This window comes from Coffea eugenioides, unplaced genomic scaffold, assembly GCF_003713205.1.
Source record: "Coffea eugenioides isolate CCC68of unplaced genomic scaffold, Ceug_1.0 ScVebR1_152;HRSCAF=617, whole genome shotgun sequence".
Taxonomy (NCBI): domain Eukaryota; kingdom Viridiplantae; phylum Streptophyta; class Magnoliopsida; order Gentianales; family Rubiaceae; genus Coffea; species Coffea eugenioides.
Window position 1 is genome coordinate 151 of NW_020861941.1, and position 19,030 is coordinate 19,180.

At 36.9% G+C, this 19,030-nt stretch overlaps 1 protein-coding gene across 1 annotated transcript; it reads left to right on the forward strand.

Moving 5' to 3' along the window:
• Positions 1 to 15,964: 15,964 nt before the first annotated feature.
• LOC113755494 (F-box/FBD/LRR-repeat protein At1g78750-like) lies at positions 15,965 to 17,729 on the forward strand. The gene is made up of 3 exons (XM_027299496.1): positions 15,965 to 17,083; positions 17,233 to 17,370; positions 17,451 to 17,729. Exons 1-3 carry the CDS (start codon positions 15,965 to 15,967, stop codon positions 17,727 to 17,729), a joined length of 1,536 nt encoding a protein of 511 aa, XP_027155297.1.
• The last annotated feature ends 1,301 nt before the right edge of the window (positions 17,730 to 19,030 follow it).

The window sequence follows — 19,030 nt, forward strand, 5'->3', positions numbered from 1 at the left end:
TCCATTTCAGCAACCCCAACACTCCACAACATCATTCCGTTTCACTTCACTTTCTGCCTTGGTATCATCGACGAGAGAAACCAGAGAGAGAGCCGTGCGAGCTTCGGTACTTGAACTGTCCGAGGGAGGGTGAGAGCAGGAGACAATTGCGTGAGCTTCATTACTTTCTCCATCATCCGAGAGCTGCCATTTTATTCTTCACCTCAACCAGCCGTGCTCAATTCAACCACAATCACTACAACTGCAACCACTGAACTCAGACCAACCAACCCTGCGTGCGTGAGCAGAGCCGAGAGGAGGAAAATTTTGCAGCTGTTTGTCGTGTGAGCTAAGTCTTAAGCTGAGGTAAATTTCTGGACTTAAACTAGTTGAATATGGGTTGATAAAGCTGATCAGAGGCATGCATGAGAGGGTTGTGTGGTTAGATGATGAACTAAGTTACAAGAAAATCTGATTTTGAAGGAATTGGGTCTGTCCGAGAGCTTGAGCTGGAAATTTCAGCCTTAAATTGCTAACTTGTGATGATCTGAGCTCAGTTGTATGTTTAGCTAATTAGCAGCTGGATGATTGAGCTTTGCATGAAGTTAATCAACATGTTTAAGCAAGAAAATTGAGGGAATATAAAATCTGTTTACATGTATGACAACCGAGAGAGAAATTGGATGAATTCATAGTAAGATGGTGATTTTTGATGGCATTCGAACTTAGTTATGGACCCAATTTGCTAAATAGCCTTTTATTTGGTGTTGCATGTGAACCTTATGGCCAAGATTTCGATTGCATGGCTGGAAATTTCTACTAGAAGTTGCTGGACTGCTTAATCAATTTTCCAGTTTGCCGATGGAGTTGTTTTGGGAGTTGTATGGATATTTTAGTATGAATTTACTGGAAAGTGCTTGATCCTCACTTGGTTGTGTGTTTAGCTAACTAAATACTGGATGATTAAGCCCTGCATGAGATTAATTGGCTGTGTGTAAACCAGAAATTTGAGTGAAACAAAAATCTGCTGCATGCATGTCATCTGCGAATAGTTGAATTAATTCTGGAATTTTGGGATCAATGTTGCTGGTGTCTGACCCCGTTTTGGACTAGAATTGATAATAACTTCATTTAGTAGCTATGCATGTTACCTTTGAGTACATAACTCAGTGATTTGGCCGAGGAAAACCCGGATAAATGATTGACCAAAGCTGCTGGAATTTTTCCAGTGTAGCCGAGTGAAGAAGAAAAGAATTTTCCAGTTTGCTTTTGCGAATTCTGGGTTCTTATTCATGTTTGGATGTCGAATTCCTGCGTTTTGATTGCTAGAATAGAGTTTGATGCTTGCTTGGAGCTTGGTTCCCTCTGTTTGACATGAAACCCAGAAATTTGCAGCTTAAGAAACCAGCGAAAGAAAAGGAGGTTTCTGCTAAGAATGTATGAACTGCCGAACCTTTTGCCTAGAATTCTCCAGCCTTTGCATGATTTTTCTTCTATGTTTTGGTTGGTTTGAATGATAAAATGGTTGTTATGAGGCTTGGATTGGTTTTGAGTGTTTGTGTCTAAACATACTTGAGCTGGAATTGAATCTTGCTAGCCAAAAGTTTCTTGGAGCTGCAAAAGTTGTCGAATGAAAAGTGCAGCAGAAAACAAGAAAATTCTGAATTTTCTTTGTATGTAGCATTGCCGGAACTTGCAGGATTGCATTTTAGTTATGGGCCTTGTTTCTTAGTTTCACGACATTATTTTGATCAAAAATTGTGTTTTCAGAGCATGCTGCGTTTGAAATTTGTTTTGGCTGCTGAAATCTTAAGGGCAAAGTGTTGAAGAAATTTGTTTTTCTTTGTGGATAGCATGAAGTTGCATTAGCTTTCATGTCTTTGATTCATGTAACAGGCCACAAGAACCTGGGTTTTATTCATCCAATTTGCTAGTTAAATCTTGTGCAAAATGATTGACGAAGTTGCATGTTTTGATCCAAAGCATCAAGGAAAATGGCGGCAAAGCTGCAACTGGAAAATTGCAGCACTTTACTCCTTTCTTTGGTTGATATTTCTTGTATCTCTAGTAGCCACCGATCCAGATTTTCTGTTTTAGTCTTGTAATGAAACTGTCACTCGAATTGGTTGATGATTAGGAGTGATGTTTTGTGGTTGTTGATGTTTGTTTGGTGATGCATTTGGTTAATAATGAAATACAGCATATCATATAGGAAAGGAAACCAGAATTGCAGAAGGCCTTCTACGTGGTTGCATGGTTTTTGCATGAAGCTAACTTCAAAAATTGCACTTTGACCCCCTAAGTTCCCCTTTGTTGCACTGTGACCCAATTATGCTTTAATTTCTTGCAATTGAGTCCTAAAGTATTTGCAATCTGAACCATGACTTGACCTTTTCATCACTCTTGAACCTTTAAAGTTCTTAAATGTTCTAATTGGGCTCACATGACTGATTAACGTTTGCAATTGGATCCCTTTTATGTGATTTTACCTTGATATGTTTTTTTTACATAAATTGTGAACAATCTTAATAGATTTCTAGGATAAAATCATGAAAGCTTAATAACTTGGAGGCATTTATGGTCTTGGTTTCGTTTGATTTAAGTTTTTGCTTAGATAATATTGTTCTTTAACTTTGATAAATAATTTGCCATTTCTTTTGTCATGATTTTTGCATTTTGACTGTGAGGGATTCCACCTTAGACCATCCATTTTAGCACTCCACTTCAGATTCTTGGGACCTTTTTTTATTTGAGATCGAGTTTTGCTTGCACGTGCATGATCTATTCCATACTTGATTTTCGTTCCGTGATTAATTTTCATTTTTGTGTTTAATGGTTGTTTCATGTGATCATTTGATAATTTAAGTGGTACCTTGACCCGTTTATTATTTTGGAGGGTAAATTAGTAATTTCACTTCATTAGGGCGTCAATTCAAGGGAGGTACACTCTATCCCTCATTTGCACTTCATTTGACCCTACGTGCTCCTACGTGTTATGTGAATATGCATGTCTATTTCGCTTTTCCTTCTTTTTCCTTAATTCCTTGCATTTATTTCATTTACTTTTACTTTTATTCAAGTATTCTTTTAATGGGGTATGTGTACACCTCTTGGCTTGTAATAGTTAGGGATTTAATCATTTTATTCCTTTTCCCCCTTTTAGATTGTAGTAAGGTTTCCCTAATGTAATAGATAAGTCTTGGAGGAGCATTCAATGAAGATCTATCGAAGACATGTGCCTAGCTAGCAAATGTAATAGTTAGGGCTTTAATTGTCTCATTTGTCTTGCATGCTTACGTGCTACGTGTTAATTTGCTTTATTAGGGCCTTGCATCTAGTCGAGCATGCTAAGTGTTATGTGCTATGTGTTTACGAGTGTTTGGCATGTCTACTCGCTTTCCATGGCCATGAATGAATGTGATGGATGAATGTACGTTTCCACTAGTCCAACGCTAGTCGGAATTCATAGAATGGGCTAGTCCAACGCTAGACCCTTAGGGATTTCCCCTCGTTAGTACATGTTTGCATGTTCATTACATGTCATGCATTTTTCTTAGTTTTATCATTTTGCATGCCCCTCTAATCCCTTCCCTCTCAATTTAGGTTTTGCATTTCATGCTAGTTTATAGGGGTTCATTTGCTTGAGAGTCCCCTTAAATATGGGATATAGACGAGTGTGGCTTTTTATAAGCCTTAGCACGCTTGTATTCCCTCTATAAAAGGGCAAATTGAGTCACGATTTAGGTCTCCCCGTACCCAATATGCATGAATTCCCTAGGCTCATGCATTTTTAAATCCACTCTACCATTTTATACCCTCATCACACTTTCATTTTTCCTCCCATTTTGCACACGAGCACCTTTGTGTTTCTTCACTTGCACACGAACACTTTTATCATCACTTGCACACATGCACTTCATATTATCATTTCACATACCGTACCTTGCCCACTCACGTGCACATTTTCCTTTACATTTTTATTGTTTATTATTACTTTTTCAAACTCATGTCCTCACATTGCATACATGCATTCCATTCATTTGCATCCCACTCGCATTATTCGTGACTTCTTCAAAGGATCGTTATTGGGCTTCACAATTAATGTGATTGGTACCACTCAACCTTTGAAGAGAAATTTCCCCCAATACCCCTAGGTCTAGGGTTTGCATTCATGTAGTGCATCCAAATGTAATAAATTCTTTGGTTAAAACAAGAAAATCTTTGATTAAATCATGCAACTAGCCTTGGCTAGGTCAAAGGGGTGCCTTGGATTTTATCCTTGCCTTCCCCTTTGTCAAATGTGACTCCCGAACCTTTTTCTTTGGTTTACGTAGACTAGGAGTCGTTTAAAAAGGGTTTCTCACTACTTTTTCCTATTTTTTTTAAAAAATACATTTTTTAGGTGACTTGGTACACCTTAACTCATTACCAAGTGGCGACTCCGTATTTAGTTTTAAAAACCCTTTTTAAACTATAATTTTGGGTCAAATCGTCGCATTCTCAAACCCCCATTTAGACCCATTTTTCTTTTAAATCACAATTCATTTTCCAATCACAAATTGAATCGAAAAATACATTTTTAAACCATTTATTCATTTTATCAAAAAATGGGGCGCGACACCCTCTTGATTCTTTCTATCCCCTCCAAAACCCCTGCTCTCAGCCGTCACCCTCAGTCCTCCTGTTTTCTTTTTCCTTTGCTGTTTTTTATCTCCCCGACTCTCTCTCCCCTTTTTCCTATGGCTCAGGATCGTAGCTGGATTTTTCCAGTTTTGAGCCGCCTCCTCTCCTTTCCAGATTTTCCAAACCCTTTTCTTCCTACCACCCACAACCCCAGCTCTCTCTTTCAGTTTTTCTCCCGCTGTCCAACTCTACTCCCTCCTCTGCCCTCTTTTTTGATTTTCGTCGCTTCTCTCCTTTTTTAATCCCCTTGCGGCTGCTGCTTTTTTTCCTCTTTTATATCCACTCACCAACCTTCTAAACCCTCACCCGAATGGTGAGGATCAAAGCTTACCCTTGCCTTCACATCCAGCCTTCCAAACGGTATCCGTGGCTGTCCTTTGCACGCTGCAAAAAAAATTGCAGCGTGCATGCCGCGACACATTTTTTTTTTTTTTTTTAAAGTAATGTAACAAAACCGATAATAACAAAAGAAAAACAACAACTTAATTAACATGAATAAATAAACTAGACATAACAGACACAAAGTTGTGATTTTTCATTTTTCTTTCATTTTCATTTTTTAAATAATGAAACTAAAATCTAAAACAACTAAAACATATTTTGAACGCTTTTCTTTTTCTTTGAGAAATTCTACACTAAAATGGCTAAAATAACTAAAAAACTAAAAGTAAATACAACTAACGTGACAAATAAAAATAAAAATAGAAAAATAAAAATAAAAAAAATAAATAGTGAATAATAAAAAAACACTAAAAATTTGGTGTCTACATAGTCGCTCAGTCATCATTCGCTCGGTCTGGTCAATGCGCTCCATGACACGTGTCTCCATGCAGCAGATGGCATTGAGGATCTCTTGCAACTTGGATCGCGGCGGAGGTGGTGGTCGTGGAATGGGAGGAGGAAGGGTCTGCTGTGCCTCCGTCTCTTGAGCTTGCTCTTGTGGTTCAGTGTGAGGTGGAGGCTGAGTGAAGTAATTAACATGCTTCAAATGCAAAAATGAAAAGGATAGACAAAGAATTAATGGATAAATTCGAAAGTGTGTAAATAAATTGTTTTTATTTTAATTTTTTGTAAGTGCATAAACAAATTCTTACTCCATTTATTTTTCAAAGTACATACAGCAACAGGGGAAACAATTCAAAGGATAGCATGATCTTAAAAGTTATATCAGATTTACTTGCTAGATCTTTAATTGCTAGATAAAAAAAAATTTATTATATAAGGATATACAAGCACTCCTGCGCATTGTGTGCACGTAAAAATATTCCTGTCCGTTATGAATTTCCATAGCATGATTGATCTTTAAGGTATCTGACAAGCTATCTTCTTTATTGTCGACATTTATCATTAAACCAACCGAAACTTAGGACAGGCCATTCTTGTAATCAACCACAAGAAGAAACTTGGCTCCGATAACAAGCAATGTACAATGTACAATGTCCAAATAAGAGACCAACCGAAACAACAACAATGTCCAATAAATTGCCAAATCATAAAAGCCACTTCAATTCGTAAAAACAAAAAATCCCAGAAAAAAATTAAGACTCAGAAAAAAAAATATTTTATCTCTTATGTTGTTTCTGCTGAAAGGAATGGCAAATGGAGAAAGACGGATGCCGGACTTGAATGGAGCTAGCTACCAGAGATGGGTTCCCAAAGGGGAAGCTCTGCAATGGCCGAGAGCTTCCGATGCTTCCGATGACGGCTTCGGACGAGAAGAAATCCCACCTTTCTGGTTTCGCCTGAGGAGAAACGCTGCACGGGCTGACAAAATTGCAGAGCTTCCGAGGAGAATTCCGACAGCTTCCGACGACAAAGCTGTGAATCTGATTTCCAAGATAATTTTGAGAGTGAGGAGGTTGCACGGAGAGAGTGAAGGGAGTGACGAACTGAAGAGAAATGCGAAAGTGGGAAGTCTGATTGATTTCAGATTGAGTACCTCGCATTCATGAAATGCGAGGTACTTAATCTCGCATTCTTCTAATGCGAGCTTACTTAGCTCGCATTTGCAGAATGCGAGCTTCTTTTTCTTTTTTTCTGGAAACACTTGCCTCGCATTTGTGAAATGCGAGGTACCTGAACTCGCATTTCACAAATGCGAAGATCACAAGTCTGGAATCAGCTCCACAAATTACCCCCTTTGTAGAATAACTTTTTTTTTCATCACAATTTAAGAATTTTCCCACCGATAGATTCACCAAATAATCCATAGAAGTTGCTTAGGAGGGTAGATTATCATCTTGGAGTGGAGAGTTTTGGTGGTTCAAACTTCCTAGGGGCTGTTGTGCTTCTCCAATTCTAGGTAAGGATGGTATTAGTTCATGGTTGTGCTACTTATTGGTTTACAAGTGAAAGTTATGGCTTGTTAGGTAAATTTCATGGTTTTAGTGGTAGTTTTGGTAAATTCCAACTCTATAGTGTAAAATTTCAGCTTTGGTTGTTATAATGATGGTTGTTCTTGATGGTCATATATAGTAATGTCTATGCTTAGTTTATGAGAGTGAATTCATGGTTAAACCTTGTTAGTTTGGTAGCATATAACAATCGGCTAGCATGAAGGGTTGGGATTAGGGTTTTGGTTGATGAACTTCTATGTATTCTTGTGCCCTATTCTGACCAGTTTTAATCGACCATGATAGAGGCCGAATTGGGCTTAGTTTAAAACATAAAAGTTGTAGGATATGATGTTTTATAACTTCCTGAAAAATTTCAGCTCAATCCGAGTACTGTATCATGTGAAATAACAAAAATACCCTTGACTGCCATAGGTATAGTTTTGCGGACAGTTTTGACATTTCATTATTCTGGATGCATTTTTTCACCTTGGTCCGTATCAAATCAGCCTTTGGCCAAAACATGAAAATTTTATGCCTATGTTTCTGCTTTCCAACGCATCCAAAAACACCTCAAACGGAATTGTGTAGCCTAAGTTATTGTCATTTGAATTCAATACTGACAATCATACTGACAAGGACCTTCTAGTTCTGTAATCTGTACTTTTGACCTAGATTAATTGTGAACTGGATTGAGGGGTCTTCATGAAAGTTGTAGCCCTTTGTCTTAGCTTCGAAACGGTATACATTGTACACTAATCTGATAAGCATAGTTTCGGTTGTGACCGATACGTTAAGAGACATCAAACCTGTCATTTTTTTTCTTTGCCTTAAACCTTATTTCCGGTCACTTTTCTAGCTTGATTTTGTAATTGAATGAATTTTAGCCTATTGAATGGCTATTGTAATGAGATTATTTGTGTGTGATTTTGGGGGCTGATTGAGGGAAATAATGAAGCTATAAATGGCTGAAAAATAGGTAAATACAAAGGGCTTGCTGCCCAAATTTGCACTCGAAGACTAGGTAGACATATGCACGACTTGAGTAAGGGTTAAGGATGAAACTAACTTGGATCATTTAAGGTATTCAAGTCTTCTTTAATAGAGGTTTATAAGTTAGAATCCGGCCGAAACTTGCACCCTTGGAAAAATGAAATTTACGACTAATAGAAATACGTTTTCTTCATTTTTTCGACTCAAATGATATTTCAAAGTATAATTGCTACCAAGTTTCACAGTTTGAATAGCGAGCAAGAGTTTTACGAATATGCTCCAAATGAATTTCAATTACTTGATGCTTGGTAAACGAAACGTCTAAGTATCGAACCTTAGTCGAATTTCAAAACTCTTAAACGATATTTTATTGCAGATTTGGACTCCAAGCTAGGAGTACTACCTGGACGTGATCACTAAAAGCACTACATTTTTGGTGAGTGCTTTCAAATACCGAATTACACTTGATACTTGTGTTTAATACTTGACCAATGTGATTACATGTTATATAAGTGGACTGATAGGACAAGAGTGTACTTTATCGCACTTGCCCTAATGTAATTTGTTCTTGTTCATCGATTTCACTTGAATTGATATACATGCATATGAATTGTATCGTGTCTGGAATTCCAAAAACCCTGTGACTAGTTAATCGAGTCGAGCCGGCAAGGCCTGATCGATTAGATAACGAACCCTGGGTAGTTAGTGACGTCGAGTGGAGTGTTATCTTCTCGACTAGTCGGTATACTCGAGTATTACCACCAATGTTTATCTTGGAGTTCGGGCTCGGTAAGGAGTTTGGTTGGTGGACAGAGATTGGAGTTCAGTGGTGTACTACTGGACTAGTTACTTTACGTGAAAGTTGACGGAGTGTCAACTACTATATGATCAAGCTATGGTGAAACTGTATTCTTTTATGTGAAATACTAAATATGAGATGTTGGTTCATTGCTCGCTATTGCACTTTTATGTTATATTTACTGTTCATTAATGGTCAATTTGCTATTTGAAACATCACTGAGCTTTAGCTCACTCCGTTAGTTTTGTTTTCCTTACAGGGGGTACAAGTGAGGCGTGAGACGTGTACAGACTAGCGTAATCTAGTTATTTTGAATTTTGAATTTGTACTCACGCTAGCACCTGACTAAGGTTGTGTGTACGTGAATTGTAAACCTGTTAATATATGTGGACATGTATGAACTTTGTAGTTGGATTTGAATATTGTTGTATATATTAAGTTTGAAGGGATTGTGTTATTTATTTTTCTACATTTGTAAGTTATTTTCTCGAGCTTTAAGTGAGTGAGTCCTGGCGGGAGTTGGGTAGGCGACTCGCTAAACCCTAGGGTACGTCCTAGGGGGAGGTGGGGTCATCACAGTATGTGAGATATACCTAGAGATGGAGCCATAGTTCTAGCATGACTATAGTGATGTCAATGCTGGACAAACCTCATGTTTCCAAGGCGGTCCCCAAGTGGAGTGTGATCACGTGCTCCCAACCACCTCATACTTTAGTACCATGCTAGTACAATCAGAATCTAAACTCATGATGCCTGAAGAGTCCAATCATAGGAAGGGGTGTGTAAGTCGAAAGCATGAGTCAGGTAGAAATAACTGGGGAGTTGATACTAGTTTTGCTATTGAATTATGTTTAGCACAAATTCCCCTGTCGTTCTCTCTACCGAATATACCGGAAAGCAAGCGTGTTGATGTAGATCCTGACATCGACTGGGACCTGATGGCAATGACTTGACAATACTGATAAGGAACAGGATGGAGCCGACCAACAAGATGTTAATTTGGATGTAGGGCCTGGATCGAGTATGTCAAGTAAGTTTCATTTAGCCTCGTATTTGTAGTATGTCGAAGGTGTTGATGCTACCATGGAATTTGATCCCACTAACAAAGGTATGAATTAATCCTGGCTGTGGCCTTGAGGTTAGGTTTCTTTTGTTTAATCTTGGCAAAATCGTAATTAAGTTGCAAATCCCAGCAGTCCAGTAAGCTACGTCCCTCAAAGGGAGAAATTGCCCCTGCAAAGAATCTTGCCATGCTGGAAATATGTGTGCAGGACCAACTAAATGGTATGGATTGATTCCCAATCGATAACAAGAGTATAGGAATCGAAATTCTATTAATTTTCCACACATATATGTGTTGTTCCGAAAGTGGACAATCTATGCATTGCCCCCTATCCTATTATCCCATCAGCCTGTTGTTATGCATTAAATTACGTTTCTATGGTCATAGACTTGAACTGAGTGTGTCCTTGCTCTAAATTAATTTGCTAAGAATTTTTCCCATATTTCCTTGGGGAAACTGTATACCGTACTGAAGGCCATTTTTTCATTTCTTTGTGAAAACTCAACGGTTTGGTTGAAAGTGAACTGTACGCAAGTTGTTATTGGTAATAATCAAGCATTGCAAAACAAGTTGTTGAAACACTTCGTTATATTCGTAGATGTATGGCCCCCTCGATATTCCCCATCTTTGCATAATGCCCATTGCTCTAGTTTAACTAATCCGTTACTCGACCAATTGCATGTCTCTTTGTTTAACAGCCAAATCTGTTCCATGAATGCTTCGTACTTTTTGGCCTAATTTGCAGCTTCGGCGGCCCATATGAGATCCTTAAATCTAAAAAAAAATGCAAAAGCATTTAAACTCCATTCATAATATGGATTAATCTAATCAACGGCATGAAGAATTTGATTCGTATCTCTAATTTCTAAACTTATGCGTGAAATTGTTTTACACGTGTATCAAATAATACCGGTGCACAGCCATTGGTTCCTTCCACTCTAGCAAGGTCTTCATTGCATGCATTATCCCTTTGTGCGGATCCAAAATTATGCATAGGTTCTTGTCATCTCAGCACACATGATGTCTCAATTGTGATATGAACCATGCCCAACTCTAATTAGCCTCCTCATCCACAAGTGCGAAAGTAAGTAGGAATTGATGATTGCTGGCATCAAATCCAGCCGTTACTAATAATTTTGTCTTATATGTCCCCTTCATAAATGTGCCATCAACACAAATAACTAGCTTAAGGTGTCGGAATGCCTCGATCATGGGTCCGAATGCCTAAAATATGTAATGAAAAACTATGCATTCTACAGTCCTTCCTGGATGGTGCTACCAAGTGACAACTATTCCTGAATTAGTTGTCACCAACTCTTGCATGAAAGTAGGTAACTGTGCTATTGAAGTCGATCAATCACCATATACGATATCAATCACACATCGCCTTGTATAGCATGTTTTTTTGTAGGAGACGTTCATATCAAAAGCATGCTTAACGCTTTTTTATGACCTCCAAAAGAAATCAATGGACAACAATGCGTGACAATGTACACAAACTAACTGGTTGAAAATAGTGGAAACACAATCGGTTATTTTTGGGCAGGATTTCTATTCTTTTATGGGCAGAATTACTTCGAGACATTCTCTATATGGGGAGGAAAAAATTAGGGGAGTCGATGAAAGAGATAAGTGGAAGTATATAAATTAGGTTGTGCGAGTCAAATTGCTATTTTCAGTGATATATTTATAGCTAAACTTGTACACATTGATTGTATCGATACAATTCATCCAGAATTAATCAACAGCTAAAAAAAATTACAATTGTCAGTGGAGTGTATGTACCATTGATCATAGTTGATCAACAGCCCATAAAGTTTCACCGCATCCATTGCGGCGTCTGGAATTTTTTTTCAAAAAAAAAAAAATTTCACAGCATTGATCAACTATTGATCAAAGGTGCTGAAATTCTACGGCATCCAAAAGTGGACGCGGTTAAGCCATGCAATGGCTGGAATTTGTTTTAAAAAAATTGTTTGCACTGTTGATCAACGGTGCTTAAATTCCACCACATCCAGAACTAGATGCTGTTAATTGTGGTGACTAGCAATTTTTTTTTAAAAAATTATTAGTATAAATTGCTATGCGACTTACATAAAAAAAAATCTAAAATGAATTCAATTTCGCTCAACAACGCTTTTCTCATTTGTGATGACCTCTACTAAGAAACTAATTTGTTCAAAAAATCAAATTTCTCATGATTTGTTATTTTGCCATTATTTATAGAAACTTACCGTGCCAGACATAGCGATCAAAATTGGGTTGGAAATCAACTAATTTGAGCCTATGTCATAACAGATATAATAGAAAGGGAATAAAATTTTCAAGTGAAACATTTTTAGGATTATTTTGTGATAGGAGATTACGTTGGCAAAAAACTTGAATTATTTTTCTGGGTAAGCTTCCTTTCATTTCAAAGCAATAAGCAGGGATCCTAGGTCTACGAATGGCAACAGGGCGGGGGACCCCTTCCCCACCCCGCCCAACGGAGGCTAATAAAAATTTGTTTTGTAATTTTATTATAACTAAATTTTAATCAAGAATCAAGTACTTAAAAACCAAACATATCACCAAGACATTATCTACTATAATTTCACAATTGAAATTCATGAAAATAATTAAATAAAAAACTATTTGAATCCAATCCAACGTGATAAGACTTATACAAATAAAGTAGTCAAGCTTTCAGTTTTTAGACAAATACAATCAACAAGTCATCATTGTGATTATTTTTTGTGAAAAAAGAGTTTTTGTGTTAAGCATAATTAGAAATTTAGTATAAATGTCTTAGTAAATTTAGCATAACTAATTAATAATTTCTATTAGTAGACATGTATAATTATTAGTATAATTGATAACATTAATTATATTATATATACTAATATACATCATATAATATGTATAACTAATAATATCATTATCATTATATATTTGTAATTAATTAAATTACATATTATAATTTTTTTAAAGGGTGGCTGGGCAGGGAATGGGGGGAGAAGCCATTTTTTATCAGGGAAAATTTCACCCAAACTTGCCCAGCCCCTAGCCCCATTGGCCCCCCGTGGGCACCCGCCCAATTGCCCCCCAATACAAATCTTCGAGAGCTAACAGAACTACCAGGTAGGCACTTAGCTATTCTAACTAGCTAAAAACACTCCTAATGCATTACATATGTCAATGTTAAGCCGGTTCTGATGCATGTCTCTCCAGCCAGCAGCAACTTTCTGAATAACTAAGAGGATTTGATTGATAACACAATCTGCAGACATAAGATTATCTTGAAAAACCTTCTAATTTTTCAACACAACACATATATGAGGGACTTGAGCAATGCTCTGCAAACCAAGTAATCTCAGCAAACAGAACATTTTTGTTGAATATTCTGCCAAACATACTGAGAAAATGGACAAAGAAAGAATAAATGACTCAGATTCTCATCAACAAAGCTACGTAGAGCATAGCCTAGGTTTGAATCAATACCCCAAGTAATGTGATGAAGGAGCCAAGGCTGGTCATGGTCCAAATGATGCATTAATAGAGATTTCAAGTGGTCCAATGACTACAGCTCTTGCGAAGAAACTCGAAGAGTCATTACAAGTGTTGGTATGCGCGGTGCAAGATCAAGTTGGTGAAACAAATGTGATTGAAAACCTCAAAGATGATGATCAAACACTATACACTTTGCTTGAGATTCACAAGAATTAAGGAAGTTCCATTTGAAGACATCTCGGGTTCAAGGGTTTCCAAACCCTAGGTGGCCGAATGATCTTCAAGCTTTGGTTCGATTGAGTGGTCGTTGATTAGTAGTGTTTTGTTAAGTGTTTAGTTGATAATTTTTTTTATTATTAGTGTTATAATGTATGTACGGCCAGGTTAGTTAAATTAGTAAGGTCGCTTGGTAGTTTCCTAAATAGATTAGGTTTGATTGTTTAAGTGAATCATAGTTAGTTTCAGATTAGGAGTCTTTGTAGGCTATAAAAAGCCTTCTTCAAATGTTTTCTATCATCAACTAATAATAAGAATTTTCCAGCAATCTTGTGTGTTTAGTTTCTCTTTGTCTATTGAGAGCTTTGCTTGAATACTTGAGAGTTTTACTTGAGAATATTCGAATTGACTTATTAGCCAAAAATCACACTTGGTTGTGGCATTTTTTTTACTAACAATCTTGGTTCGCTAGTCTATTAAGTTATGGGTCATGATTGGATCAACATTCATAACTTCGTGAGTGAGAAGGGTTGAGTTTTTTTTTCCGCAATCTAACTTTGATATTTCATCTAGATCTAGGGCAGTGTGGGATGTGGGTTTGTATTAGTGACCTTTAGTTGCTCAAACCAAAGCAAAGAGCTCTGTATCTTGTAGTTACAGTGGCGCTGACTCTATGAATGAGCAGTCTTTCGAGCCCATTGCGAAAGGAAAGGAACCTTTAGTTGCTCAATGCAAAGCAAAGGGCACTGTGTCTCCTAGCTGCTACAAAGCTGATTCTATTAAAGAGCAAATTCTTGCAAAGTCCATCCTTGCAAAAGGAAAGGAACTCTCAGAAAGTGGAAATGCTCAAGCTGATTTAAGAATTTCAGAGAGGACTGTTAAAAATCTAGTTTTTTCAGAAAGTGTGATTTCAAGAGTTGTGGGGGCAAAAAAACCATCTAGAAGAGTGAGATTTCAAGAATTTGATAGTGAACATGCTAGAGATTTTTGTAAAAGAAATAAAGCACAGTGTTCCTCTTCTAGTGAAATTCCTAGAGGCCATGGCGATTCCAAGGCAAAGAAGACTTTGAAGGAGCAAGATTTGGGGGAGCAATTGGCAGAAGTGGAGTTACAAGTAGCTCATCTTTACATGGAGATGTTGGATTTTGACCAAGGATTGTTTGGATGGGATAAGAAGCACTAAAAGCATGACTAAGATGTTAACCTTTGCGGATATGTTGGCATAGCTAGAAATTTTGTTCAATCCTGAAGGTGGAGACTCTCTCTTTTAGTACAATTTTTTGTACTGTTATTAAACCAAAAAATTGATTAGATCAAAGAAAAAAAAATTAAAACAAGTACATTATATATAATTTAAACTGAATAGTAATGATCCTATATAATCCTGACTCCACTAGCCACAAGTCTTGGCTCTAGCATTTTCACTAATTAAAATGTGATTTACTATTCAATGTTTTTATCTTTTTGATGTTACAATCTTAAGAACAAAAAAAAAATTACTATTCACTTTTTTTTTTCTAAAAAGCATAATTTTAGTGTTCTCTAATCCCAAATTTGAAAAGCAATCATTTATGAGAAAATGTAACTAAAAATAATCATATAATATTGCTAATAGATATATATTGGTTTTATATGTTTAAGAACATAACTTTAAAAAATATGCAAACTTAATTATTAGCTTCAAATTCATGTATAATTAACGGATCATCTGCATTCAAGACAAAGTACTTTAATTTAAAATTTCATAGATCAAAAAGTTAAATAGTAAATTGAAATGTGTATATAGTTTAGTTTTGAACAAATTTTTTCTGGACAAATTTTTTCTTGACATAATAGAAAAAATTTTAACAAGTCAACATGTAAAGCTAATACAATTAATGACAAATTGAGCTTCATAGTTTAAATTTGTCATAATCCGAAAGTTAGGTGTAGAGGAGCAATGGAATTCTATCAAAATCTAAGGGGTCAAGAGAAATAACTTCGATAAAAATTTTCAAAATTTCCTAGGGAATATAAAATAGAATCTCAAAACTTCCCCGGGCGGTTCGGGAATGCATACATAATTGCTCTTTCACATTGCAATTACATAGTTCAGCTACACTAAATGTAAGGCAAAACTACACATTGCATTTAATATATCATGCGGTTGTGCTTGTGAAAAATCAATAAGAGTCATTTTTTTCCACATTTTTGTGATGTGAGCTCTCCTGTTCCCCGTAACAAGGAAGACAAAGCGGGATTAGAAACATTAATACGAGAGTGAGACTTCTGGTTAGCATTTGAAGCTAATTTTTGGATTGTACAAAACAACTAAAGAATGCAACCCTGAATTCTTTTGAGTTTTCTCTTTCGAGCTAGCTTTCACATATCTTCGCACTTTTTTTTTGCTCAAATTATATGTAGCTAAAAATGTCTCGTATCCGGAGATCCTTTTTGGCTCAAAGAATTCGGAGCAATCGAAGGAAAAAAACTGTCAAAGTCCAGTCCCAAAATCATGTTAAAGTTGATCATGTTGATCGGATAAGCGCTCTTCCAAATGACCTTCTCTGCCATATCCTTTCCTTTCTTCCAACAAAGAAAGCTGCAGCCACCTCCATCCTATCCACTCGATGGCGTTACCTTTTCACTTCACTTCGCAATATTCATCTGGAATTTGATCACTCTTTACGACGATTCGATCCGAATAGTGGTAAAAAATATGTAGACATTATGGGTCCCAATTATCAACGATTTGCTCGATTGGTAGATTGTTGTCATCAATTGATTCTTCAGCGAAAACCGTATTGTTTGAGAAAATTCCATCTTTCCCTGAAAGAGTTTCTTGAGATTTTTCGGGTGGCAATAGACTCTCTGATATGCGCCGCAATTTGTTGCGGAGTCCAACAACTTGAGGTTTTTGTGGGACTTGATCGTTCCAATGCATTGTCTCCTCCGGGAATTTTGTCCTGTCCTGCAATTTTCAGTTGCAAAACACTTGTAGAAATGAAGCTGGAAAGTCGCTTTACTTATTTCTACGTCCCGGAGACAGTTTCTTTGCCGAATCTTAAGATTCTGCATTTGGCACAATTTATATTGACAGATGAGCTGTCTACTCCCAGGCTCATTCAGGGTTGTCCTGTGCTCATAGAACTGTATTTTGACTGTTTAACATATTCAGAGGGTGAAGTTCTGACCCTTTTGATAAAAAGCCCTTCCCTGGAAAAAATCTACCTCCATTGTGTGACTGATGAATGGGACATTGTTCTGGACATCCCCAGTGCTGTAAATTTGGAATGCGAGGTTGAGGGACCGAGTATAACAAGTATAAATGCCCCAAAGCTTCAACATTTGCACTTTGATGGCGATGCAGTTGAAGTAAACATTCTCCCAAACCACAAGTCTCTTGTTGAAGCCAGAATATCAGTTTCTTGCCCTTATATTGTGAAAACATCAGATCAAGAACAATTATTACGCTGTGAGGTTGCCTTTGAGCTTATGAATTGGTCACAAAGTGTGGTATCACTTTATTTGCTAGATGCCACGGTGGAGGTAGTTTTTTTTCTTTTCTTTGGTTATTGCATAACTCAAATTATTTTTGTTATGATTTGGAGAATGACTGGAACTTCAAATTTCCAAGTGTTTATTTGTCTAATCAATTTTCTCATTTCTTCCTGAAGTTACTCTTTTATTTTCAAAAGTTGCTGCCAACTTTTGAAAAGCTAACTTATCTTGAGCTTGAAGTCCGCAAATATTATGATAAGCATACTCGTAGCTGGAAGATGTTATCTTGGTTACCTGAGAGTGCACCTAATCTTCAAGTGCTGGTCTTTGATGAAGTGAGTCCCAATGATCCTTTTTTCTCACAGCAATGTATTCGATTAGATATTCCAGTCCGTAATTATTCTCCAAATGGCAGGTGTTTTGGGATGACAGGATTGAATCCTCTGCTGAAGACAAGAAATTTGAGTTTCTTTCTGCAGAGCCTGTTCCATTATGCTTGCCGAAACATCTTAGGGAAGTAAAAATCAGAAAATTCAATGGAAAGGAATATGAATTCAAGCTCATTGACTATATTTTGCAGAATGTGAAAGCTTTAAAAAAGATGACTGTTGGTGTGCTTGGACACTTTGGAGCTCGCAGCAAAATATTGTCATTGAAGAGATGCAATAACGACTGCCAGATTGTGTTCACATAAAAAATGTTTGGAGGTCTGCTGGTGAAGCTTCAGGAAAATGTTTGAATAAATTGTGATCGGCCAATGGGGAGTAGTTGATGCCGTTCCAAGGAAATAACATAATCCAACTCCAGAATAGTTGCTAGTAATAGTGACAAAACGCAGGTTGAAAGTAGTTCTGGATACTAGTAATAGCTAGGGAAATTACGTAACTATGGCAATGTGCAATTTTCATATCTTGCTTTTGGATGGGACATGGAAAACGGGAGCTTGTTAATGACTAGATTTTGTTTGTGATTTTGTTATGTTGAGGTTGCTTTTTATTTGTCGTGTTTAATTGCTTATACATCGAGCATATGGTGACGCAGAACTGTTTATGCTTTGAGATGGCTCAAGAATTTCTTGATGTTATGTATGCTCTTGTCCTCTGTCTCCTTTTAGGCCACTTCCATGGTCTAAAAGTCATGAACCATTTGAATTACCAGAGAAACCTCACAGCAAGCACCGAAGCATCATCATTTTTAGTTGAAAGAACGATATTTTTGTAGCTAATGAAGCAGCGAAGCATGACTAACGCTTTATCCCTTGAGACATTAAGAATCTCAACAAATTATAGTCAGCAAAACTTTTAGAACTCATGACCAGTTTCCTGTCGGTTTTTTATGAACAATTTATTGTAAAACAGGTATGGATACAACTTTTAGTGCTCATAACCAGCTTTGTGTTCTACCACTTGCAAAAACTCCGAACTTCTGCTAGTAATATGCAACCTTAGTAGCACGCCAGGGTGATAACAGAAGAACAACAGAATACTGAAGCGGAAAAATGATCTGTTCAATTTTCCTCAACCACTTTCCAGGAAAGTAGATTGACCCCTGGAGTACATGCGACTACTAAGGTGTTGAAGCAACTTTTTAGGGAAAAAAATTTGTTAACTCCAGAATTGAATAAGGGATTATAATAAACTACAGATGTTGATTTGCATGCAGTCCTGATGATAATTAGCATCCCTAAAGTTCTTTAAAATTCAGTTAAGGAGATAATTCAGGAGCTTTGATCAAGAGCAAGAAAGTAGTTAGTGATTCTTAGGGGCTCGAGCTTGAGGCCATTGAATTTGACCATAAATATTAACAGCAAGGAGGAGCTCAATGGCCTCTAAATAATTAATAGAGGGCAGTAAACACAAAGCTGGAAGTCCAACCTGCTATTTCCTAGGTGATATTTGTTACATTTGAAATGAGTTAAAGAAGTAATCAAATCTATGGATATTCTTAAAGTTAAAGTTGTTATTATTTTTCAGAATTGAATTTATTACATCTGAA

Bases quoted from the DNA above. Each gene is read 5' to 3' on its own strand.
- LOC113755494 (XM_027299496.1), top strand. From the start codon at position 15,965: ATGTCTCGTATCCGGAGATCCTTTTTGGCTCAAAGAATTCGGAGCAAT. The intron at 17,084-17,232 runs GTAGTTTTTTTT...TATTTTCAAAAG, and splicing joins TGCTAGATGCCACGGTGGAG to TTGCTGCCAACTTTTGAAAA. The intron at 17,371-17,450 runs GTGAGTCCCAAT...TCCAAATGGCAG, and splicing joins AAGTGCTGGTCTTTGATGAA to GTGTTTTGGGATGACAGGAT.